The following is a 26,088-nucleotide window of genomic DNA, read 5'->3' on the forward strand; positions in this document are numbered from 1 at the left end:
TGGGGTGTCCACAGCTTCTCTGGGCAGCCTGTGCCAGTGCCTCAGCACCCTCATAGTGGGGGATTTCTTCCTTGTATTACCCACACCTTTCAATTTTTCAGGATATGCAAGCATGCCACCACCCGCCATTAAGAATCAGGTAAAGGCATTAAAAAATCATCACTTTAACTCATCCACACTAATGCCTCAGCATTATTAGCCAGTGGAAACGCTTTCTTTGATTCATCTTTGAGTCCAGTGTTAGCACCTCAAACACGGATTCATGTTTCTGTTCACTGGAATGATGTCAGAATAGAACAGAAATAGAACAGTTCAGTTGGAAGGTGACTTCAAAGACCAGCTAGTCCAACTGCCTGACCACTTCACGGGTTATTATTTCCAAATATTTAAGGGTGAAGCATGGTTACTGGAAGCCTGGATTTTGGTCTGCCTCCTCACATCCAAACCTGAAGTCCATGTGCCCAGACGTTAGTCTAAACTAAAAGACCAAAGAAAAAAGAGAGGGGCAGTAAAGAAAGAAAAGTAGAACATCACCCTATTGATGACCTGGCTGAAGTTACTCTGGCCACATAGAGGGCAATCAATACAAGCAGAAGTGAACTGAAGTCAGTCTGATGGGGCAAAAAGGAGTAACTTTTATTTTATACAATCCTAATTTTCAGGTGAATAGCCATAAATAAAGCATGAGATTAAATTTAACCTAACTTCAGAAGGTTATTGACCTGCGTGCTTTGGGAGGTGTTTTTGTTACCTCCAGCTCTGACCACGGCTGATAGGGAGGCACCAGCTCTGACTCCATTTGAGGACATGATCATTGCCACCACGGTGTCGCCCTGCAGCAAGCGCTGTGCAGCGCCGTGATATCTGCCCACCTCCTCCATGCTGTGCCGACTTGCCCAGTATCAGCTCCTCGCAGAAGGCTCATGTTTTAAAACAAGTCCCACCTAAAAAAGCTGTATCCAGCTATGTGAGAGATAACCTGCTTATGGGGGGCACACCTAACAAGCAGAGCATGGGAGGGCATGGGGACGGAGGCGTAGGCTGCTGCTGTATAGGGGTAGCCATGGGGAAAGAGAAATAAATTGCAGGTTTCCAGGTATGTACAGAAATATAACTGCTCCTTCAGCATCGTGGCTAGCAACTGTGAAGCTGCACTTTGGAAATTAACTGCGGAAGAAAAGCTTCATCTGAACTACATGGAAAGCAGAAGTCTAATCTTGAATTGAAGGGAGAACAGGTTTTCTTATTTTGCTGGTTCTTAACAAGCTTATAAGAACTATGTGAGTCTATCCATTATAGAATAAAGATCCTACACACCCCACTTACCCTGAAAACTCAAACCTGTTGGAAAGGAAAAGGGAATGGTTCATAACTAACACAGTAATTTGTGTATTTCCTGCAGTCCCTGCACATTTGTTAGGAAATTTGGTTAAGGATCAGCCCAACAGGATAGCTCAAGCTTCCTACACTGCTGGACACTGCAAAACGAAACTATCCTATCCACATCTGAAATATATGCCAGACACTGTAAAGCTTTGGAGGGGGACTGTTCTTGATATATGTGCAACAGATTCTTGAATATGTTGCGTTCTTGAATAAGTGCAACATATTCAAGAGAACCTGACCCACAGACAAAAACTCTGCTATGCCCCTGCAAATTTCCCCCCTTCAGGTGCCATACACATCAAGGCCTTTTTCCAGTGCTGATTATGGGTAAACGAGACATGAGCTACAGCTTCTGTGAGGCTCCATAAAAGCTACTTCCCCAAAGAGGCCAGGCACTTGCAGACAAATGAGTGTCAGGAAAAATAAATGCTACTACGCTCCTCAAGACTGAAAATCTTTCCCTGCAACTACTGATTTCAAGGAACTATGCACACTTCGAAGGAATGGCTAATCTGAATTCAGGTTATTTAATGCACTAACAACACACTAATCTAAAATATCAATTTTCACAACGCAATGTGTATTTTACAATGAAACCACCGCAGCCACCCTCATACACAAATTCAGTCAACAAAGTTCCCCTCCCCTACCACAAGCAACCCCATACAGTACACCCAGTTCATCTTTTTAATTACATCTCAGTAAGCCTTAATGTTGAATACCTCCAAAATTTAGATCTCGCAAATCCAAACAGTCAGAAACCCACCACTGTTATGGGAAACATGGAAGAATATAACTAATGGATGTGGAGGACCGAAATTCCAGTTCTTCTAGAAGTACAAAGGAGCTGAGGATGGGACGTGCACTTGCTGTGTGTTCATTCATCAAACCCATTTCAATATTCAAGCTATAATTTCATAAAAGTTCAGATGACCTCAACACACAGACTAAGATCTGAGAAAACCGACTGCAAAGCAAGAAAGTTTGTGTGGGATGAAGAGAATATGACTGAGCATTAGGTGGAGCTTGGCAGACCTCAGTGGGTAGTGGAAGGTGAATCACTAAACACAATATTCTCAAAGATATGCGGAGCCTTTTTATTTATTAAATAGAGATCACTCTTTTGGGAAAGAACAACATTTTTAAAGAGCGTTTACTGATTTGCGGAGAGTAGCACCAGAAGAGAAAACAAGATGAAGATGAGCTAAGCAGTGACAGAGAAACCGGGAGATCATTTCAGGAGTCTTCAACATGTGCACCAGGGCACTCATAGCACATTTAAAATTTGGTCAGGCACCACTCACACACAGAACTGAGAGTGAAGACTAAAAAAGAAGCACTAGAAATAGAATAAACAGAAAATGGGCATTTCTCAGATTACTTCTCAATGATGAAATTTCACATACACTGAACGCATGAAATTGATTCCATATGAGAAGTATTCTTACACTAAAAATGTCTAAAAACTGAAGTTCCAAAAGAAACCCTTTTGTTTTATTGTAATAAGTAAAAACTTCTCATCTGTTTCTTCAGCAGACTTAAAAATGAAAAGCTACATTGAAAATAGCACATGGTACGGCACAATAAGAGAACATCTGGAGAAAGAAGGAATCCGCTTCAACCCTTCAACCACTCTTAGGATACTATATCCCCACTCTGAGCCTTTTTTTTTTTTTTTTTTTTTTTTTAATCAGGATAGCTACCTCATATTACATACCCTGGAATAGTTATTAGTGGCTGGAGTGCATGAGCTGTGATGCTGGAGTGCATCTCTCAGTTCTGTTTATTAGAAACCAGGGTAGCGCAACTGAAGATGTAAATCCAAGCACAGCAGGTGTTGAGAACCAAGAAATTCACTTCAAAAATACACCCGGGGCTCCAAAATAATATTCGTGTAGACAAATTCAAGAAGGCTCCACTTACAAAGGCCAAACATCCCAAACCTCCTGTAATGCGTTTCTTTTTCTTGGCAGCGTGTGTTTCACATCCACCACTCTTTTAAGCTGTACAATAATTTGCACTTGTCCAGATGAGATCCTTCCAAAAGTTCGCTCTGTACAAAAGGATCACTCACTGTTGAACTGACACACTGACCCACTTCGCTCTTGTTTCTTCTATTATGCATTAAAAATAACTGCGATTTCTAAACATACCAGTCACCTCTTCAGATGTCGAAGACAAATTACTTTTTCAGGTCAAAACCTAATTAAGCTAGCAGCAACAAGGCTACCAGGGCAAAGTTTCCAGAGCAGTTCTCAGGCTGTTTTTTCCCCTCAGCTCCTACCCAGCATCAGATGCTTGGCATTTGTAATTGCTCCCAGGGACTGCATCTTGCTCAAAATACATCTGCAGTGCAGGCACAGCCAGGGGAGCAGGACACGGGTGCTCGGAAGGATGCCCTCCCTTCCCTCCTGCAGCCACCTCAGGTCAGAGGCTCTCTCGGCTTCCCTCGCTCACATCCCCACAGTTTGGAGCCCTTCACAGCTGATTAATGAGCTGCTGTTAGCCTCTACTTCAGACTGCCATTGCACTCCTCCACATCAGGACTGCCGTGCAAGAAGTCACTGTCCTTTGATTGCAGGGACCCTCCTCCACCACCACCAACGCAGATCCTCTCGTCCCATTGCACTCTAAGGCACTGACAATCGTGACAAGTCCACACACATCACCGCCTGCTTTAGTGCATCACCAGAAATAGAGCAGATGCAGCTAGAAGGCATCTGGCCCTGAAATTTCCCAAGACAGGATTCTTCTCCATCATCAGTTTCAGTCTTTCTCATGACACCCTTCCACTGTCCAAGCAGCACTCACCATGCACAGACTGAAATTCACTGTATCTGTATTCTCCAGATGCTAACAAAGGCTGCAGAGCCACTATTAGCACACAGCCCTTCTCATAATAGCTAGTAGCCCTTCTGAGCTCAACATCTTCCCAAACCTTCAGTCCCCTCATCATCTGGACCAGAAAGCATCTGGTAAGTTACAGCAAAACAAGCATCGGAGTTCATCGATGTTTGTTTTCACTTCTTTACTAAGTGACTTAACAAGACAAAGTTCAGTGCAAAAAAATATCCAGTCAAGTTCAACTGTCTTACTAATCACCGAAATAAAGGTACCCAGCCACCATCTTCAAACACCCTGAAAAAAGACAGAGGCAGACGAAAAATTAGAGATGCAGCCAGCCAGGCTTGCTCCAGCCCAGCAAAACCAGTCTCTGTGATCAAGTGGGCAGCTGTGCACTGGAACCAATCTTTAATTAAAGCTTTCAGCAAACACCTTAGGTGAGAATAATATTTTTTAACCCTAAAATCAAGCAGTGCCCCCCATACACTATTGTTAACCCAATTACATGATCCAGGTCTCTTGTACCCTGCCAACTGGTTTGCTAGCAAAAATGAGAGGCTAGGAGAAGTGTAAGCAAGTTTGTGGTTAGGAACTGGCACAGTCAGCCAAAGGAGTGTCTATGTAACTAGGTCCTGGGGGTGCTTCCTTGAGCAGTTTTGGGGGAATGCACACCTATCTGTTGTTTACTCCAACCCTACATGTTCCTTAACTTGACATACAAAGACTAGTCGCCACCCTCTAATTTAATGAAGGTACTAACAAGTGGTGGCTTTATGAAATTCCTTACGTGTAGTAATCTCATGGCAAAATGAAGAATTGGGCACTATTCAATCCGGGTCTCAAACAAACAGGCTGGATTTCCTGAAAAGTCCAACCTCCTCACAGCTAGCAAGAGGAAAGGTTTAAACGGAGTGGCAAGCAGAGCTGGGCTGCACGCTGCTCTAAATCCACACTGAATACCTCCTGCAGGACACAGTATTCATGTTGCCAAAAAACACACTGAATATTGAACAACGTATAGAATTTGTCACCACTTTAATTAAATTACTCGATCAACCACTTTTATCCTAAAACTCTATCAAACTACTCCAAGGTTTCCATGGTGCTCAGTCCTGAAGAGGACTCAATAAAGAATAAGTAGAAAATCCAAGGAAAACAGGCAAGAAAAGGGAACTATAAGCAATGATCAGGTGAAAGTAAATACTCAGACTCCTTTTAAGAAATCACAAGGCCTCCCTCATCCATTCTTGAATAACTTGAGTGGTTTAACTAGAGACCTCAATGGTGTAAGAACTCCATGAAGAGCCACAACAGCAGCGAAGAATAAAACAGGGGTCAAGGCAGAGGTAAACTGAGTATTTCCGTGCTTCTTTACAGGATTAAGCCTTCCTTACGGATAATAAGAGGAGAGGAACAAAATTCAGGTTTCTCCATGGTGCTCCAAAGTCCTTATACACTCCAGAGGCAGACCACGAGTGCCTTTCCCTCAAACAGTTGTGCACTGAATGGAAAAGCAACCTGTGTGCTCAGCCTTGACACATGGACTCTGACTGTCAGCCACCTGCTTTGCTGGTTTCTCATCTTTTTTCCCATACGTCTGCCCTCCAAATGCATCAACAAACTGCAACATAATTAAAAATATACCTAAAAAGCAAAAGATTGATTGCTCAACATAGCAAATAGAGTAGAATAATATTTACATCTGAAAACGTCAAAGAAGCATTATAAGAAACTACAAGTTCAGTAGCGCAGGCTTTTAACCCATAAGGTCCATGGTAATACCCTAATACTGAATACCTAATACAACTGTAATTTAACTTATTTAGCATTTAATTTATGTTAGAGAATAACAACTCTTCCTGTATTGGAAACAGCAGAGGAAGAGGCACATCTCTGGACTGGAAGAGGCTCGTAAACCAACAGAGTAAAAAACGCAGTGCAATTCCAGGATGTGCTACGGAAGGTATAAATTTACTAAAGAGACAACAAAGTGTGAGTACCATCGTGTAAGACTTTGCTAAGATATCATATGAAAACCCCATGTACCATTTTGGTCAACTATTTTTAAGGATAGTTCTAGAAGAGCTTTGCAGCAGAACATATACCATAATGTATTTTAAGACAGAGCTTGATCAGCTGCATAAATCCTTAAATAAACTTAACAGAAATTACTTCTAAAGATAGAAAATCAAGCTGGGTATCCAATATGCTGGTTTAGACTGGAGAATTTGAAAGCATGCTGAACCACTGTTTGGTTCCCAGTTAACCAACTAGCTTTCTCCTGTCCCCTTCCCCTTTTTCTACCTAAGCCTTAGAGATTTTGGAAGTTTGGCAAAGATTTTTCTTCATCTTTGCAGTGTGGGTAAAGAGATGCTTGCTGAATTGCTCTGACTTTTAATGTTTTATTTTACTACAGGGACAAAGAAACTGGTGCTTGTGATGCATCCAGTAGATAAAATTCATAAAAGGTCAAAAAGTTGTCAGAAATCAAAAAAATATGATAAACAGGAACAAAGCAAAGAGCCAGGGATGCATGGCTTAGAGAGACCAGAAAGCAGTGACAGAAGTATTCATGTATACAGCTACTAAGAGGCAAGGAATTAATTATTCTCCACCTCCACACGATCTAAGAGTAATGGATTTAAACTGCATAGGATATTTAACTCAGTCACTGGGAAAAGCTTTCCAACACAAGGATGGTGTTGGAAGAAGTGGCTTCAAATCAGTAGACTTGTTGAAGTCTCATCTTCTGTAATTCTTATATTTACCTAATGTCGATTACATCTACCTGGGACTAAGGTGTTTTTTTTGCACAGATTCTTCATTGGAGTTGCAGAAAGCGATGACTCAAAGCAAAGGCGAGAGAAAGAAACAAGTTCTTAAGACACATTTGAAGTATATGGATGTCATGGCCATTAGAGGAAAAAAAAGCTAGAAGGAACCTCGAGAGCTCTCTAGCCAAACACCCTGCTCATAGCAGGCACAATTTTAAAGTTACATCAGGTTTCTCAGTGTTGTACAACTGAGGTGTGAAAATCTCTGAAGATGGAGCCTCTTGGGTAGTCCACAGCAAACTCTGACAATGAATTATTTATTTATTTATTAACTTCCCATGAGCATTTCCTTTCTTGCAACTGGTGGCCATTGCCTCTCATCCCTTCACCGTGCACCTCTGCGAACAGTCTGGGTCTGTGTTCTCTTTAAGGTCCCTTCAGGGCTTAAGGGTGAAAGGCTGCTCCTAGATCCGCTCTAAGCCTCTTCTTCTGGCTCAACAAGCTCAGGTCCATTAGTTTCTCACCAGTTCCTGCAACACAACATCTGTCCAGCCTCCCCTTCGTCAGTGCCCCTCTGAAGATGCCTGAAGAACCCTTGCAAACATCCCTGGGGAGAAGCCAATACCTCTTCCATCTCATAGACAGGAACAGGCAGACAACAGATTCCTCAATAGCTTTGCTCCTACAACATCTCTTCTGATAACACGCCAGGCAATCTGGAAATAAATAAAGTCCTATCTACAAACGTCAACATAAACCTATTAGCAAATGATGAAGCTAAAGCAAACAAAGGGAACTCCAAACAAAGTTAAAATGGAAAGCTGTTCATCAAGTTTGTGGTTTATGGAGGTGAACTCAGGGCTTCTGCAGAGGAGGGGAGCATGGGGAAGATTTAACTCCCAGCGCTCATTTTTATTTTATTTAAATGTCTGTAGGAACAGGCCATTGATAAGGACCGTTTGCTGAAAGAGGCACAGGACAGCTGGACAAATTACTTCTGTTGCTGCTGATCTGACTTCGGGCATTACAGTCCCACAAACCAAATCCAGTATGTAGCAAGTTTTTGTACACCAAATTACGCTGCTTTACCTGACTGCACACGAACTCAAGCCTGTAAAACATTCTTGAAATTGAAAGCTTCTTTTAATACGGAGTTTGAAGCAGACCAGCAGTGAATAAGCCCAGCAATATTTCTGAATTTATAAGTGAGGTGAAAAATAATCAAAGCTCCAGGAAACAACCCAGTAGTGTGAAAAAGCTGGCACTCCGCTCTACATGTGCACTGCTGCATAGCAGGGCAAGTCAGTTATTAACCAGAGGGTGTTTAAAGTCTCTAAAAGTGATTGGCCAGATCCTATCTGTGCTGTTTAACAAACTGGAGCAGGGCATGCCTAAGGGTACGGTTTCACAACATCTTGGGCTGAATGAAGACCTTGCAGCTACCCTAGAGACTCACCCCTCCTTCCCTCTCCTGCTGACCCCGTGTTCCTCCTGGGTTACCCTCAAAGGGAGAGCAAATGAACTGCTGTCTCTCAGCAGCATGAAGGTTTTGAACCAACGGAGAACACCCTGTGCATGGGACATTCCCCTCCAACATGCACGTCTCATCCATGTTAAAGATGGGAACACCAATCTTCCTCCATTTTATGAAGGTTAGGAGATGTCTGCAGCAAACCGCAGACACATTTTCAGCTGGATTCAGAAAAACTTCCTAAATGGAAGGAAAAAAAAAAGGACATTTCTTATGTGACATTTAGGATGCTCCACGAATGCTGAACAGAGCAGCCTGCCAGAACCTCAGCACAGCAGACAAGCAAGCAAGGTTCTGCCAGGCCTGAAAGCTAGATTGGCTTGGCAAAGGATGCGACAAGTGCCAGAGCGAAGAGCTCGCACAACGGAAGAAGAAGGTGGGCTGTGCAGCCGGGGGTAGGGAGAAGCGAGTGGTGAGCTTCTCTCCTTTGAAGGCAAGGAGTTAAATCAGTTCAGCTGTGACATGTAATTTCACCCTCAGATACTAAAATGCTGAACGCACGTGGAAAAAACAATGAATCTGGGGGAAAGAAGTGAGCAGACATTTCAATGAAAGCCATTATTTTAAAGCAGAACACTTACTGAATGTTCTAATTGTCTTTAATTTTTTAATTTTATTTTAAATCATCAAGACACATAAGGGTCAGAAAAATGCCACTCGAATAAAAAAAATCACTAATTTCAGTGCTGATGATTGAGTTTCAGAGCACAGCCTACAGAAGCCTTTGAGCAGAGCAGGGGCAGCCAGACTCCTTTTAAAAGCAGTCTCCGTTTCCAATGCACAGACGGGTCGCTTAAGGGAATGCTCAGGTTGCCCCAGCCACACTTCCAACTTTCAGAGAACGCTCAACACTACCCCCATCAGCACCAAGCTGTGCTGAAGCCAAAATAAACTTGGCATAAAGCACAAATGTCCTGACTTGGAACTGGATACCACTGAAGTGTTTGTTCTCGCGGGAAAGAGCTTGAGACAGAACCCAGCACCAAGTCCCGTACCAGGTTTTGGACTCCTGAACTTGTAGTAGTCACACGCTGCCCTGCCAGTATGCCTAGCGAAAATTAATCTGTTAAAGCAGAAGTGACTTAAAAAAGCGTCTAAGGAGACAAACTTGGCAGGATTTCAGGTCACAAAAAGTTCACATTACATTTTGACGTGAAGCCAAGTCAAGACTCCAAGCCTATCACTTCTTTGTGAGCTCTCACTTACTCTGTGCTGAGGCACTTGATAACAGCTAAGCCTGATACATGTTTCTAACTTCATTTACTTGGGCAGCATACTGTAAAAATGAAATCATTGGACTCATTCTCCAAAAGCCAGGAAGACAATTACTGAGATCTAACACAGAACCATGCATTTCATTTCACACAGATGACAGGAGATTGACCTAACTACATGTGCAGAATCTGTCTTGGCAGCATAATCTGCGTGCGATCAAAAAAAACCACCAGGTTCATAGGATCAAATATGTACAGTTCACTGCTAAGCTAAATAAGCACCATCTGAAGTCTCAAGTTGATGATTATTTTTTTTAAAACTCAAACAAAAGAATTCCACATTCACTACATACACTCTTGAAATAATAGAAGTATACAGGCACTTTGATTCAAATCAGCCATAAAAAACAGCTCTTGTGGCTCTTAGGCTTTAGAGACATTTAACAGAAGTGGCTCGGTTAATTTTCAGTCCCTGAAGGGGGGAAAACGAAGAAAAAAAACAAAACAATTTTGGCAGGTTAGTATTTAACTGTTACATATAACTTTTATAATCCTATAAGAATCCTAGCAAAAGGACAGCCCAACCAGCAGCCTACAGCACACAAGACAACGCCATCCATCATTCCTCTGCACATGCTGGGGAGCCACATCTTGAACACCACTTGCACCCTTAATTACCAAGTAACTTGCAAGCTGCCTTTCAGCTCTGGGAAAAGAAGATGGGGCTAGACTCATGCTCCATCTTACACATGCACACAGCCCACTTGGTTGGGAGAATTGGGCAAGAGGAGGCAGAGTGAGGAGAAGTCTGGAAACAGGCATCTATACCTGCTGACACTGGATCATCTTGATCTAGGCATTCCCAACCTATCTGCAGCCAACTATCACTTCAAAAATCTGGCAGTGCCCTGCCTTCCTCCTTCCCTGGTCTAGTTCTGAGGGGATAAAGGCTTGTGAGCATAATTTTCCCTCCAATGGTACAGACGCTAGATCTAATAAAAACTATTAGCAAGGACAGTTTGCAGTAAGGTGCAAATTCTTTAACCCCTTACTAATGGTTCTCATTGAAACTGTTCTCCCAAAACGAGAACATTTCCCAAATGAGAATTTTTATGAGTTATCATAAAAGCACGGAATAACTAAAGAGGGAAGGGACCTTCAGAAGACATCCACTCCAATCCCTGCTCAAAGCAGATCTGATTAGATCACGTTGGTCAAGGCCATGTCCAGCTGAGGCCTAAATATCTCCAAAGTTGGAGACTGAACCACCTCTGCGGGCAGGTCAGAAATTAGCAGGGACAAAAATGCCAGGATGTCTGTGCCCAAGTCAGACCAACAGTTCTTTGGGCTGTGGCCAAAAGCTAACTCTCACGGTAGATCAAACATGATCAGAGTGGTACCTGGCAAAGGGGAGGCTGGCTGAAGCTATCAAACATGGCTGTGATTTATGAACAGCCCACACGCTACACTGACATTTGTTACTCAAACATCAGCGGTATGGAGCTGCATCAGGGGAGGGTCAGGCTGGGTGTTAGGAAAAGGTTCTTCACCAAGAGGTGCCCAGGCACTGCAAAAAGGCTCCCCATGGCAGTGGTCACAGCTCTGAGCTGCCAGAGTTTGAGAAGCATTTGGGTGCTGCTTTCCGACGGAGAGTCTGATTGCTGGTGGTTTTGTGCGGACCCAGGAGTTGGACTTGATGATCCTTGTCAGTCCCTTCAAAGGATATTCTCTGTTTGTATGATCACGAGTGGTTACAATGCATGTTATTTCACTGCTGAAATTTTTAATTGAACTAATAAAGTAACGCAATTAGTCTTGACAACTTAAGATTTCTTTATCAACGCAAATGGTCCCAAATGCTCCTTCGTGCACTCCAGGATCGCTATGATCCTCTTCAGTAAGAAGACACTGCAGATGTTCCATTACACAATTCAGCAGTAGATTTACAATTAAAACAACGTGCATCAGAAAACTAACTTGTCTCTGAAATCATCCATGGATCCTGCTTGTCTTCGTCTCCTTTTCTTTATCTGCAGTCTCAGCAGAATTTCAGAAACATAACCATAGAAACTTCTCAGAAATTTATAACTGAGCTACAGAATCATATATTTTGCTTCATAAAACATTCTCTTTCAGAGATACCAAGATGCATAGTATGGGCTGAATATACATTTCAGCTTTAGCATTCCACCAGGAGTAAATCACTTCGAAGACAGAATGGCAGATGGTTCCCATTGCTTTTTTTTCCAGCGCTTGAAGAACATTTACTTTCTAACAAATACAGGAAACTTTCAACTTTGAACCCAGCTGAATTCCTGCTACAGCAGTCACTACATTATTAGCAGCTTTCTTTATAATTTTCAGTTAACTATTTATTAAAAAAAAAAAAAAAAAAAGGAAGCTGGCTTTTAAATAAAAGAATTTGGTTAAGTAACCATCTTAAAGGCTAAACTAAAAACAAATATTTCAAAAGTAAGCAACAACATTAACTGGGTATACGACTCTAATCAAATATTTCTGGTTTTGGTTGAAAGGGGGAAAGAAGAGAAAAGTGAATATAACAAGACAATTTTCTTGACGTTTTATGATTCTTTCATATAAAATTGTCAGGTGTGGTGCACAAATTAAATGTCAAATTATTTTGGTACTTATCTTTCAGACGCAAACAACAGCTGTCATGTCTGAAAGCTCATTATCTTCTTACCTGTTACTCATTAGTTTAATATTAATTTCTATCATCTGCTAAAATCATCATGGCTACATTAACATTACTAGTTACTCTGTTAAGGATAACACTCAATAGTTTGAAGCTCCAAAACTTAAGACACTTATAGTCATGGCGTTTTATTAATAGAAACACATCCATTAATTCCTAAATATATTTATTTTAAATAAACATTTAACACAGACTGTAAGCCAAAACAAATCTTTACAGTGACTTACCAGGAAGCCTGTTCATGTTGACTCCTTGAGCAGAAAGTCCTATTCCCATATACCTTTAAAAACAACAACAAAAAAAAAAATCAGTCAAGCTCAGAATGGTGAAGCCACACGACTAACCACAGAAGAAATACAGCTAGTTGGGGACCACATCAATAAATGATCTAAGGTAAGAATACTGAAATCAGTAAAGATATTTCACTACTTTTTTACTCGTCTTGAATCAAAGGTAAAATGCAAATTTGCTTTAGCGACTACCAGCTCTCTGATCTGCAACTACAGCTACTCTTTAGCTCCTAATTGGGAGGAAAAGAACTGGAAAATAAACACACTCCTTCATTCTCCAACATGTATTTTACAGAAGTTCCTAAATAAAAGGTGGTCCTTCTGGATTTTACAACACAAAAGATTTTCCCCCACACATTTGACAGCTTTCTGAACCTTTGTAAGCTCTGTGAAAAGGCCGTGTCCTGCAGCCCACAGCTCTGCTCGCTATCTTCACTTGGTACTTTTTTAGAATTAGAAACAAGAGGAGCAGCATCTCTGTTAGCCATCTCATAGCCTTTTTAAGGTCCTTGTTCATATCCTGCTCCCCTGTGGTCTCTTCTCAAGGTTGAATACTCCCAGTCTGTTCAGCTGTTCCTCATACAGAAGCTGATCTATACCTTGTTACTCTTCCAGTTCCATACCTTCTTTGAGAAGCAGAAGGAAACCAGAACTGTGAGCATCACTCACAACACAAACATGCAGTGATTACTGTGGACAACATCACAATGATGTTCTCCATTTCGCTTTCTATTCCTCCCCATCCTGGTCTCTATTATTCCACCTATGCTTTGCCTGCAGATGCGAACTGAGCTGATTTTTCCATGGGGCTATCAACCTCAACACAAAGGACTGGTCCCTGCATTCCAAGAAGGAGCTCAGAGACCATTTTTTGTGTTAAGCTCAGATTGTTATTCTTCCCCCACAAGAGTCATTTTGTACCTGTACAGCCTGAACAGCATCTTTCATTTTATCCTGCAGTCATCCAGCACTGTCAGGTTGTTCTACAGTTCTTCACAGTCAGCCCTTGTTTGTACGACTATCATTGGCTTCATATCATCAGCATAAAATATCACCTTGCTATCAATTTAATTTCCATGTCATTTATTAATGTAGAGACATCAGAGACAGATGCCATCCCTGTAGAAATCCATCAGTGAACATTCTCAACCAGAGGGAGGAGAGGATGCAAGGGCCATTCATTTCTCTGCCCTGTTTCCTACCTGCTAGCTAATCTGCCACCTATTCAGCCACACAAGCACTTTCGCTCTACTCTACATGTCCTTTATCTTCTTTAAGAATTTTTCAGGATGGATCTGGCTTTTGCAAATACAAGCAGACTAATCTTTATCTACATGTGCATTCAACAGGATTGTGAAGCAGGCCACTCTCTGAACAGGCTCTCCTTCCCCACTGTGCAATAGTTATGCACTCACCCATTTTGTTTGTTCTATTTCTGTTAATTTGCATGGTCTGTAATTCCCTTAATATCCCCTGGAGCCACAGAAACAGCTGCCCTGCTCAGCTTATTTTTAACAAGCTTCCGCATTTTTAGGTTACTGCACCTGAAATTAACAGTTGACTGTGGGGCTCTTGCTGAGGTTAAGTTACAAATCCAACGAGGCTGCAGCCAGCATTCTGCTCTTCTTCTGCAGGATCAGCTTTCCTTCTGTGGCTTCCCTGACTACCTGCTCCATAAAATATTAACTGTGCCTAAAAATAGTGTTTCAGAATTGGACCCAAACGTTACATTCCTACAAGCCACATGAGTTAAGTCCCCTGCTGCAAGTGTTTCCCATCCTTGACTTCTCTGCGTCTCAGTCACTGCAGTGGTCAGCCCCAGGCACTCACCCAGCCATTTCTTACTCCCCCTTCTCAACAGGACATGAGGAGAAAATAAAATGGATTGAAGTGACAACAGGGAAATCACTCACCAATTGCCACCATGGGCAAACCAGATTTGACTTGGGGAAGATTTAATCTAACTTATTGCCAATTAAAAATAAAGGAGGATAGCATGAAAGAAAAGAAACAAGAACACTGCATAAACCCCACAGACATTGTCACCACCCCAGTCAAACAGGATAGGAATGAATAAATGATTTTTTTCCTGTTTACACTGAGATTTTAATCCATAGAGATCTACATGTTTATCAGACTTGAGCCCATGATCTCTTCAACAAACTGCATATTTTCACAAACATGGACAACTTTGTCTTGTATACTTCACATCTCGGTGTCATGACCTTCCAGAATTTAAACACCTGAACATTAGTTTTACAAAGCTTTAAATGAAGCCAGTCCCCTCTTTAAACACACAGTTTCAGCAGTGTTCCAGCTTCCAGAGGATCTGAATCCCTCCTCGGACAGAAACTGGAACTGTTGCTCCTCATCTCTTCCTGGCATGGTGCAAAGCACAGTACTGTGCAAAGGGCAGGGGAAAGCATTTGGGGGACTGCTACAGCAGAGGTCCTGGTTTTCAAATTTCTGTGTAATAGTTCAAGTTTTGCAAAGGGAACTCTTTCCATTCCTCCCCATGCCTTCGCTACCTCAGGGACCTCAAGCCCGGCAATTCATACAGCATTCAAATGTTTTGGGAGAGCTGTGAACTTGGTGCCTTCCAGGCATGTCATTATGCCCTTCTCCCTTGAGTTGCAATCCCTGATCACTGAATTGCTAATTACTATACAGCCCGTCTTTTCTTTCAGCTGTCCCCTGGCCTCTTTGGGTTATCTTCAGAGCAGAAAGATACATGGTCACCTTCTGATAAGGAAAACCTACTGGTGGAATTGCATCTTCCCATCACCCAGCTCAATGTTTTCCTGCACAAGTCTGGGATTCCTCAAGTTCCAAGTTCTCCAAGTGAGCTCTGACAAACAGGGCTATGCCAACCTAACAGTCACCTGCTATCAAGAAATGCCAGTCCAGGTCCTTCATTTCTCACCACATATAAGTTTTATAATTATAAAAACAAAGCGAAGTGTTACTTTTCAATAAAAGAAATAGTAAGACAACCCCTGAGGCTAGAAACATTCCCAAAAGGCCTTCGGCAGCAGACAGTTTGGGAGCAAAAATCTGAACCTCCTGACAGCATTTAGGGCAAACAAGTTTATCTTGGAAACTCTCCAGTCACAGAGGACAGAATCCAGGACATTTGGCTGAATCTCCTATTTCTCATTTAGAGGATAAAAAGAGATTTGTGAGGGTTTCCAAAATATCTGGGGTATACATAATCACGTAGCAAATCTGATATTCTCTGCCGAAGTGCTAAAAGCCTAGAGCCTGTCTACAAAAAAGAAGAGCTCAAAGCACTCTGCTCATTGAGACAGAACATCGAACACTAATGCAGTACAGCTTGGACACAGTGCCTGCAGAAACAACAGCCGTGGGTGTATTTTGCACTGCTCCAAGTCTCTGGACAGGTAGAACAGCCAGAGAGCAGCCCTGAGCTTTTAGATCAGAGTTGCTGCACCCCCAAGATAATCCTCGTCGTGCTTGGTCATGATGGAAGGAGCTCAAGGGCATCCCTTTTCCTACCACAAATTAACAAGCTCTGCCAGCTCGAACAGGGAATATTTCACCTGCACTAAGGGAAACGGCAGCCAAAGGTCAGCTGGCATCTGCCTGGGCACGCACTACCTCCAAGAAAGGATTTCAGGGTGCCAAGATACAGCCTAACAAAACACTTCCCAAAGGTTTACACTGCCACACGGCAGAGTGGCAAGACAAGATACCACAGAAGAGTGAAGTGGGAAGGGTTTATATGAAATTAAGCCCTGCACAGTCTGCAATATGTCCTGAAGTAGAAAGCTCAATGGTAAAGATCATCACTGCTTCAAAATACACATGGACTGGGCAGTGACAAGGCAAGACATTCAGGCATTCATCCCAAAAGCTAAATTTGCAAAGAACCTATTCTCTAGACTATCTACTCCTCAGCACCTCAGTATAAACAAACCAAAACAAAAAACCTGTTTCATCTGAGGAGGGATGCCACAACTGCTTGCACCTTCGTGCAGAGTCCAAATGGGAAGACACTGTTTGGTCCAAAAGTGTTCAGCTTTTTATGTACTAAGATCAGCTGCTGGTGTCCATTTCCCTGTTTTGGTAGGAAATATGACCTGCCACACACCCCTACACAAGGTGTGAAGAGGACCCTCGAGCGCCAACAACTACCATGGAAAGGACATGGAAAAACTTTGTGGCACTGTAGGCAAATAAACACTGCTGGACCCCAGAGGTGTTTTGATGAGGTCCTTCACCAGAAGATCTTAAATAAATTATTTTGGTCTAAAATCACCTCACAGACAACTAACCTCACAGATAACAGACTGAGGGTAAGAAAAATGCTCACAGGTACGTAGCCATGAGGTAAAGATGTCGTATTACAGGCTCTGAACAAATACCTATGACCTGACAGAGAGAATCAGGGAAGCCAAGAACGAGTGGTGAGGGGCAGGAAGTGGCAGAGGACCAACGTGATTAAATTGTACGATAAAGAAGTACTCCAAACAACCACATCCCAGGCTGCATCACAGAGTGCTGCCTGTGAGTCACTGGGAGGGATCTGCTCCCCTTAGTGCCTGTCAGTATCATGTTCAGCTTTGGGCTCCCCAGTACGAGAAAGATGGTGACAAACTGGAGGGAGTGCAGGAGAGATGACCAAGACACGGGGCTCAAGCCACACACCTTACAGACGTGTTTGTTCAGTCTGAAGAACAAAAGATGAAGGTGAGATCTTACTGCCTTCTACAACTACCTAATGGCACGTCACAAGGAAGGTGGAACCAGACTTCTCACAAACACACCCCAAAATTATGAGAACAGACACGAGTCATAAAGAAAACTCCCATTCGATATTACTACAATGATTTTAACCATGAGTGTGATCAGACACTGGAAGAGGGGCCAATAAAAGCTACTGAATGTCCACCCGCAGAGAGGATCAACAACTCGACAGCATGTTGTCCTGAAGAACCTCACCTACCATCGAAGCTGGCCCTGCTTCGAGTAGGGAGCTGAACTAGAAGACCTACAGGGACCCCTTCCAACTAAATTACTCAACAATACTTTGACTTCAAGACGGTTCTGCTGACAGGCAGCAAATTCCTGGCTGGAAGAGTATAATGCAAGATATCAAGTAAGCTGAGACATGGCGGAACTTTCTGTGGCACACACATACACTGTGAGCCAAGTCCCGGTCTGATGACACCAACTGACCCCAGCTTCCTCCCTAGTCATCAAAGGGAATGGATCGCCCAGGAAGAACTGGTTCCTGAAGAATCTACGAAACAACCCCGAACTCACAAACAAAAAATCCCACAGTGACTCCTGCCTGGCACATTGCCACAGGCCCTTCAGCTCTTTGGCTCTCTGAACCTAGTGCTCCCTTGAAGAAAAGCAACGAGGAAGGATCTGCTCTGATCTCAAGGAGATCTCAAGGATAGAATAGACTTTAAGAGAAAGCATCATGCGATGTCATTCCTCAGGATCCCTATAAAAAAGTACAGATTGCTTACTCCTCTGGCATCAAGTCTTTTTAAACATCAGGCTCCGTGGTTAATGGCGTCGCTATTTCATTCTTTAGAACTCTCCAATGAAGACCAGATAACCAGATAATCCTTTAAAAGCAAAGAATGGCATTTGGGAGCCTCTAAACATTCCTCCACAATGAACACATCTACAAAACAATTTGGTTTTCTGTCATGACCATACCTTCTAAGAACCCTTCATAAAAAGCTCTCCTGAATCATCTATTGTTCTTACAGGCTCTCCAATTGTTTCCTGTACCTGATGTTTTGGGAAGGAAAAACATTATTTAATATTTCAAACCTTGAGTCAGACATCCGTGGATCCTTACCGTGTTTTTACACTTATACTGTGTTTTTACACTTTGTTCAATTTTTCTCATCTAATAGAACTTCAAATTTTGGAGGGTGTATCCCTATCCTCCCTCACCCTCGCGTCTGATTATGTCAGCTGTCATGTCATTTTGAATCCCTCCAACAGTCCATACCCATCCTCCAGTACAATGTCTACTTAAACAGTCCCTATACCATCTGAAAGCATGTTACTTTTCTGATTTCATCTTTTTATTAACTTTTTATAAACAAGCTTCCTTAATTTATACAGCATTTGTTGGCTGTGGATTTTTTTTTGGAGGAACTCTGAAGTGTTAAGGTTTGGGGGCCTTTCTACAGTACTTCTCAAAGGACACTAACCATGAGTATTTATGGTCAATGCTGCAGAGGAATTTATAAACAGTTTAAAAAAATAAAAAATTCTCCACTGCTTAGAGCATGAGTCAGAAGTTACATCCTCTCCCATGAGTTCCCTGACTAACCTCTTTGAATCAGTCATTTATAGCATCTAAAAATTTAGTCTCACACCCCTACGTGACATACACATGATCTCTACAGAGAAAAATAAATACATTTTAAAGATGTGTTTACAGCCTGCCAGGCACAATATGGAAGATTTCTCCTTATATCTGCAAGGTGCTCTCTAGCTTTTCCTCGCCCACCTCCTTAGAGCACTGGCAGATAAGACAGCATGTTTGTTAGCATTTCAATTTTCTTGCTCCTGCTGAGCCTGGAAACCTCTGCTACTACCACGTTTTCCTTGCTGCACACTGGGTTTTGCTGTTTTGATATCTTCGACTGCGTGCTAGAAGCGAGGACCATAGTCCACAGCTAAAATTGCATTCCAGCTTTATGTTGCTTCAGAGAGCAGCGAGAAGTGCCACCTTTGCCAATTGTTCAAGCCTCAGATGGGCTGTGATTCAGAGTTCAAGGTCCCAAATTGTTTGAACACACAGTAAAGGCACCACCTAAGCCTGGACCATTAATAACAGAGTGCTTAGCCCTGCCTCTGGCAGGCCTGGAAACACTCTGCAAAAACCTGTTGAGGAGCAGACAGCTCGGTTACGTCAGCAGAACAATTCTCCCTGCCTTCACCTGCTCACATCAGCAAGCCCAAAATTTATTGCATTTGCGGGTGACTTCCAAATTCTGTTCAATGGGCAGGGCACGCCTCTTGGTATTCAGAACGTGCCTTACATCCTGATTTATTTGGCTGAGCTGAAGGTGAAACACCATAAAACTGCTGTGTCTCCTCTCGTGCAGCTTTGCCATGTGATGGTGTTAGTTTCAGTATCATACACAGCATGCCTCTGCTGGTCCTTTGTTTTTTGTAAGTTATAGCATTCTGTATAACATAAATAAATCTCCACAGAGGCTGCCCTTCTACATCATCACCAGTTTTGGAGGTTTCAGGTGTGGACAGACTCCATATGGGATATTCATCAACTGCAGTCCCTTTTTTGAGGGTCCAAAAGAGTCCCCTAGAAGGGGATGCACAGCTAGTGAAGCACTGATACAGTGGTAAAGGCAGAACATAAGGAAACAACAGCACTGACTTTCAAACAGGAAAAAATACTTTATGGGAAGTTTGGGGGGAATGATACATTTAAATCTATTATTGATCCCAAATGAGAAATCTACCTTAGCTATAGCAAAAAAGCCAGGCAAAAAGAGAGATCCTAAAACCATCTTCTCAGGGGTGAACACTGAATACCTGGAACTCCCCCCCACGCCAGTCAGAAGCATCAAAAAATGCTGCAATACATAATCAGCCGATCAATTCCAAATAGAGCAGAAAGACCGACAAAAATAAACGCAGACACATGCCTGTGATTCAATCAGAAGAACAGTTTTGTCTCCCCTTATCAGCAACCTAGGCAGTTACCATAGCACCAAATTCTTTCCAAATTCTGCTGCACCTCAGCCCTGCCCAGTGGATACCAGCTGCTTTTTAAGATTCAGACAGGCTGGATGAGCCGCACACTTCACCGTTACGGCACCAGCTGATTCAATTAAGAATTTTAGCAGTGATCGTACCATATAATTTCCATTAATTTTCTAAAATGATTTAAATGAAAAGGTTTTAACTTTCTGACACGTAGACTTTGGGTTATCATGGACTGATAGATCATAACAATGAGTAACTTGAGTGTTTCCCTAAACCCTGAGTTTTGCTCTACATCGTGAAGTCTGACAGACGAAAAGTTAACTTTTCAGCCAACTGGATGCACTCTCTGGACGCAAATTGGCCATCTGTGTCCCACTGCACAAGCACACCGCAAGGACAAGCCTTCATCTGACATGCAATCAATGGCCAGTGGCCGGGCATCACTGGAGGACTCCTGCTGATACATGCAGCATCCACAGCTGAGACCCCTAGGCACCTTAAAACGATGCACTGAGATTGACATCAAATCATGCAGCACCAGAAAAGGCATATAAAGGCATAACAAACACAATAACAGAAGTTCTGGCTGCAAAAGTTTTTGTAACACAAAGGCGGCCTCTCGTAATCCAACATAAGCACACTGAACCTGTACGAAGGGGCAAAAGACCAAGAACGTATTTTCATTTACCCCATTATTATTAGGCCATGTTAGCATGCTGACCCACCATAACAGCATTTCAGCATCACTTCTGTGACTACCTCATCAATTCACACACGAATAGCTACACAGGAGGTGACAATTTATCTGGGTGCTCCTAGCCAGGTGCAGACATGTTATGATAATACTGTGACAACACACAGGATGCTAGTTTCTAGATCCCTAAGGACAGACTGCAAAAATATTCAAATGGCTGTAATTTACCCAGATCTAAAACCCAGTTTAATAACCCCTACCCTAAGCCCTGCCCCATGCCTCTCAGTGTTCAAGAGGCATTTGGATAATGCCTTTATCAACATGCTTTAACTTCTGGTTAGCCCTGAAGAGGTCAGGCTGCTGGAGTCAATCATCTACAAAGGCCCCTTCCAACAGAACTATTCTATTCCACACCTCCTACTTCAAGCCTCTATTTCCCTAGGCCAGGAGTGAGCTGCCTTTACTGTGTAACCCTGCTTTGCATCCCCAGCACAGAACCTGCACCCATCCATGCCTGCTGCACACCCAGCAGCCTACCCGTCCGCTTCTGCTTGTCCTGACATCCACGCCAGGTAGTGGGCAGAACGTGGAGAAGTCTGATGCAGAATCAGGATCTGCCACTTAAACTTCTCTTACCTGTAGCAGACCATTCTTCCTCACTCCAGAATTTCACATGCTGGATAGCACCGGCCAAGTGAAGCACAGATTCGGTGAGCAACAGTGCCTGACATGTGGGCCTCAAGATGGTAAGGAGGTGACAACCTCTTCTACAGCTTTGCACTCACGAGGCATCCCCCAGTAAAGCTCAGATCCAGGCTGCATACGGCATCGCACCTCCTTCCAGTCACACCACCCACCCCGCTCATCTGACACACCAGATAAAAGGCAATCAGAGGGAGCTGAGAAATACAGACCCTGCCAAGCTACACTTGGAATATGGCTGAGATGCAAGAACTTTGCATGCTGTGATGTTCGCTGCCAGAGGTCCTCAAAAGATACGGTCTCTGTAACCAGTTGCAGTTGGGATTGAGCAAGCATTAGATATTTTGAATCTTTATTTTTAAGGTATGCATACATTAAAGAGAGAATTGGGCCCACGAGAACCTAATGAGGTTCAACAAGGCCAAGTGCAAGGTGCTGCACCTGGGCTGGGGAAATCCCAGACGTGAGGACAGGCTGGGAGAAGAACTCATTGAGAGCAGCCCTGCAGAGACGGACCTGGGGGTTCTGGTGGATGAAAAGCTCCATGTGAGCCAGCAGTGTGTGCTCACAGCCCAGAAGGCCAACTGCATCCTGGGCTGCATTAAAAAACGGGTGGGCAGCAGGGCAGGGAGGGGATTGTCCCCTCTGCTCTGCCCTTGTGAGGCCCCAGCACAAGAAGGAGGTGGGTCTGTTAGTGGTTCCAGAGGAGGACCACAAAGATGACCAGAGGGCTCTTCTATGAGGAAAGGCTGAGAGAGGTGGGGATGTTCAGCCTGGAAAAGGCTCTGGGGAGAGCTCATTGCAGCCTTTCAATACTTCAAAAGGACTCATAAAAAAAAGATGGAAAGCAACTTTTTGCTTGGGCAGAAAGTGATAGGATAAGGGTGAATGGTTTTAAACTAAGACAAGAGATTATGCTTAGAGGTTAGGAGGAAATTCTTCACTCAGAGGGTGGTGAGGCCCTGGCACAGGCTGGCCAGAGAAGCTGTGGATGCCCCATCCCTGGAGGTGTTCAAGAGCAGGTTGGATGAGGCCCTGGGCAACCTGATCTAGTGGGTGGCATCCCTGCCTACAGCAGGGAGGATGGAAGGGGATGGTCTTTAAGGTCCCTTCCACCCCAAACCATTCTAGGATCCTATAACAAGCAATTCCTTGAGCCAAAAGATGTTTCTCTGGAATACGCATGATACTGAGACAACCTGCCAAACAGCCAACATAAGAAAAGGTTTTTTGGCTAGCCTAAAGCTGCTTTGTGCAAGCAACCCACAAAAATGCTTATGAGCCCAGCAGAAGAGCTAAGAACAGACCTGTTCTTTGACAGCAAGTAACTCATGCTGAAATTCCAGCACTTCAATCTGTTCGGCTTCTCAAGTGCAGGAATGGAGAACTCACTAGGTAGTCAGAAGGAAGAGGAACACAGCAACAGCAGCAGAATTCACACATACCCCTACTTGATATTTTTCAGTTTGAAGAATCCCAGGAGCAAAGAACATCTCCCTTGAATGCTTGGAAAGCACCCAGCACTTAGGAGGCATTCCTACATGCAAAATAAGTAAGGGTGAGTCAAAAGGAGGAAGAAAGCAATTAGTGTGTGGCCGTAGCTGGACTAGGCAGCATACTTTATACAGAGGAAGGGTTTCTTTCCTCAGAAAGCACAAAGCCTTTCTCCAAGAGACATGAAAACACTCCTCATCTCAAATGCTAGTTCTGACTCTTCCCTGAAAAGAAGGATGTGACACTTCCTCTTTATTTATTTCTTAATCTCTGGAATAGTACCAAGTCAGGATGGTGAAACAATCCCAGCCACTCCTCTTCCAGGTGCTGGTGAAGCCTACATACAAGGCAAATTAGATTTACCCCACCTGAAAGTAGGGAGACAAAGGTGGAAAAACAGGGGCCTAGAACCTGTTTATTGTGCCAACAGTGCACCCACACAGTGGTCTCTCCTTAAAACGTGCTTTAGTGTAGGTGCTGAGGTACACCGAAGCCCAAACTTCAGGTGAGTCAAAACCAGACATTACCTGAATTGTTTTGTAGGCCATGACTGTCAGCAAAGTGGTAGTTCCCTGGTCAGTGAGGTAACAATCCTGCTGTCACGTGGCAGAAATTCCTGGCACTGGTGTTTTATTATGTGAATCACCCAGGAGCGAGCAACCCAGCTGAGCCACAGGTTAAACAAGGGATGTTTCTCTCATTCAGAGATGAGTGTGATTCAAGGGTTTACTGCATCCTGCAATCTCTTCTATTCTTTCATAAATACCAACCACAACTACCTGGTAGGAATCCTGCCCAGCTCTCCTGTAGCCCATTCTTTCAGCACACATGCAGTTAAGCCTAAAATAATCAAGTTAATTTACTAAATTAGAGATGAATAACACACCTCATCACACTGACGGCATTTCAGAGACTTTCACAGTTTCTTGTGCAAAGCTTTGAGCTGCCATTCGTTTTGTCTGAGGTGGGCTCTGACTTCACAAGAGATTTGAATAGTGGAAAGAACTGGTAACCCGTATCAACTTCCATCTGAAACTTCACATTGTCCCAGTTGTGATGGGGCTAAGAAGCATGGTATTCTTAGGCACTAACAAATTGCATCTGTTTAAAAAAGAAAAAAATTACCGATGGTACAAAATTATTGGATTCCAACTCCATGGTCTAACAATAAATGTTTTGGAACTACACCATAATGAATCTTGGAAGTGGAAGCAGCTCTGGTTTTATTTGTGGGTATTGTACAGCTCTGTGGCACTGCTTCAGAAATAGCCCTGACTGGCTCCCAAAAGAATCCCAATTCCCCAGGCAGAGGTCAGCAAACACAAATAATGCAAGGCTGAAAAGAAGTAGGTAGAATCAAGAAAATAAAATTCTTAGGAGCTCATTAAAAATGGCCACAAGTATCCTGAGGCTGGAAGAGTCACATCACCCTGAAAGACAGAGCAGCTGTAAAATCCAGTGTACACTGAAGAGAAGGTGAGTGAACAGAACAAAAGGAGAGTCAGTAATCCAGTAACATATCATCTTCACAGTCCATTTATGAGTAAGCACTGACAGAGCTACAGAGAGAGGAACATAGACTTTTTTTTTAAATAAAAAAAAAAAACTAGACCAAAGTATCATATTGTGAGCTCCCTTCCAATTTCAGCATCACGTTCAACTGCTACGTTAGCTGTAGGAGACGTCAAACTTACCCCTCTTCTGTGAGTTACCATCAGGGAGGGGATGATGCAGATGAGCAATGTATGCAGGAATACTCAAAGACAGAATATAAAGATCAGAGATGAAGACTTGACTTGAGCTTCATTTGAGAAGGAAAAGGCATAACACCAGCCTTCCCAGGCTGAAACCAGTGTTCGAATCTGCCCAGAATAACCTCCACATGCCAGCACAAGCACTGTCACCTCCAAAAGGACCCCAAATCCTGCAACATACAGTGGCTGAAACCAACTGCATCTGAAGCTAAGGTGTCCCACCAAATCAGTTTTCCAACTTTAGACTTCCACTCTTGACAGCTGCCTCGTTCCCTAAGTCAGCTGCTATTCAACACAGTTCGCATAAGCCACATCAGTGGCAAACGCTGCATCTGGGCTGGGAGCAGGACAAAGCATTTCTGCTAATAATTCTCCGATTATTTAATTCTGGTTACACCCAATTGAATAAGTAAGACTTTTGTTCAGTTTGCCCTGCTGATTAACGAAGCTCTCTTCCAAACACACTGCTCAGTGTTGCTGACACTTTTTATCCGACCTATTAGAGAAGTTAAACATGTTTCCATGACTAAATGGACTTCCGAGTGTTTGACTGCCAGTCTAAGCAACTGACCACTTTTTCCTGGCATGAACAAAGTCTAGAAAACGTAGAGACAGGCACCAGAGATACCACAAACACCTAACAGAAAGGCATCCAAAACAGGGCAAGCCATAGGAAGGCTACAACTCCCACGGTGGAAACTCATCTTGCATTTCAGGCCATCATAACAGAAAGCCAGCTTCAAACAGCAGCCTGAATTCCTGTGTTCTCCTCTAAGACAGCAGGAACAGTGTAAAAGTAATACCCAAATCAGAACACACTCTGCTGCCAAGTAGTTGCTTCTCTTCAGAGGTGTTCCATCATCCTCATACACTGATTTTTTTGTCTTAGGCTTTGATCAGAAAAGGGACAGTAACGATTCTTATGAAAGAAGTATTAATTTGCTAACACAAATCTTCACAA

At 43.1% G+C, this 26,088-nt stretch overlaps 1 protein-coding gene across 2 annotated transcripts in view; it reads right to left on the bottom strand.

Moving 5' to 3' along the window:
* RANBP10 (RAN binding protein 10) overlaps window positions 1-26,088 on the bottom strand; it is a 76,686-nt gene that overhangs the window by 41,842 nt on the left and 8,756 nt on the right. For both annotated transcript variants that reach the window (XM_068693616.1, XM_068693615.1), the window contains exon 3: window positions 12,693-12,745. In XM_068693616.1, coding sequence (XP_068549717.1) covers window positions 12,693-12,745 — 53 coding nt within the window. The remainder of the gene's footprint in view (window positions 1-12,692; window positions 12,746-26,088) is intronic.

The sequence above is a fragment of the Anas acuta genome, chromosome 10 (assembly GCF_963932015.1).
Source record: "Anas acuta chromosome 10, bAnaAcu1.1, whole genome shotgun sequence".
Classification (NCBI taxonomy): domain Eukaryota; kingdom Metazoa; phylum Chordata; class Aves; order Anseriformes; family Anatidae; genus Anas; species Anas acuta.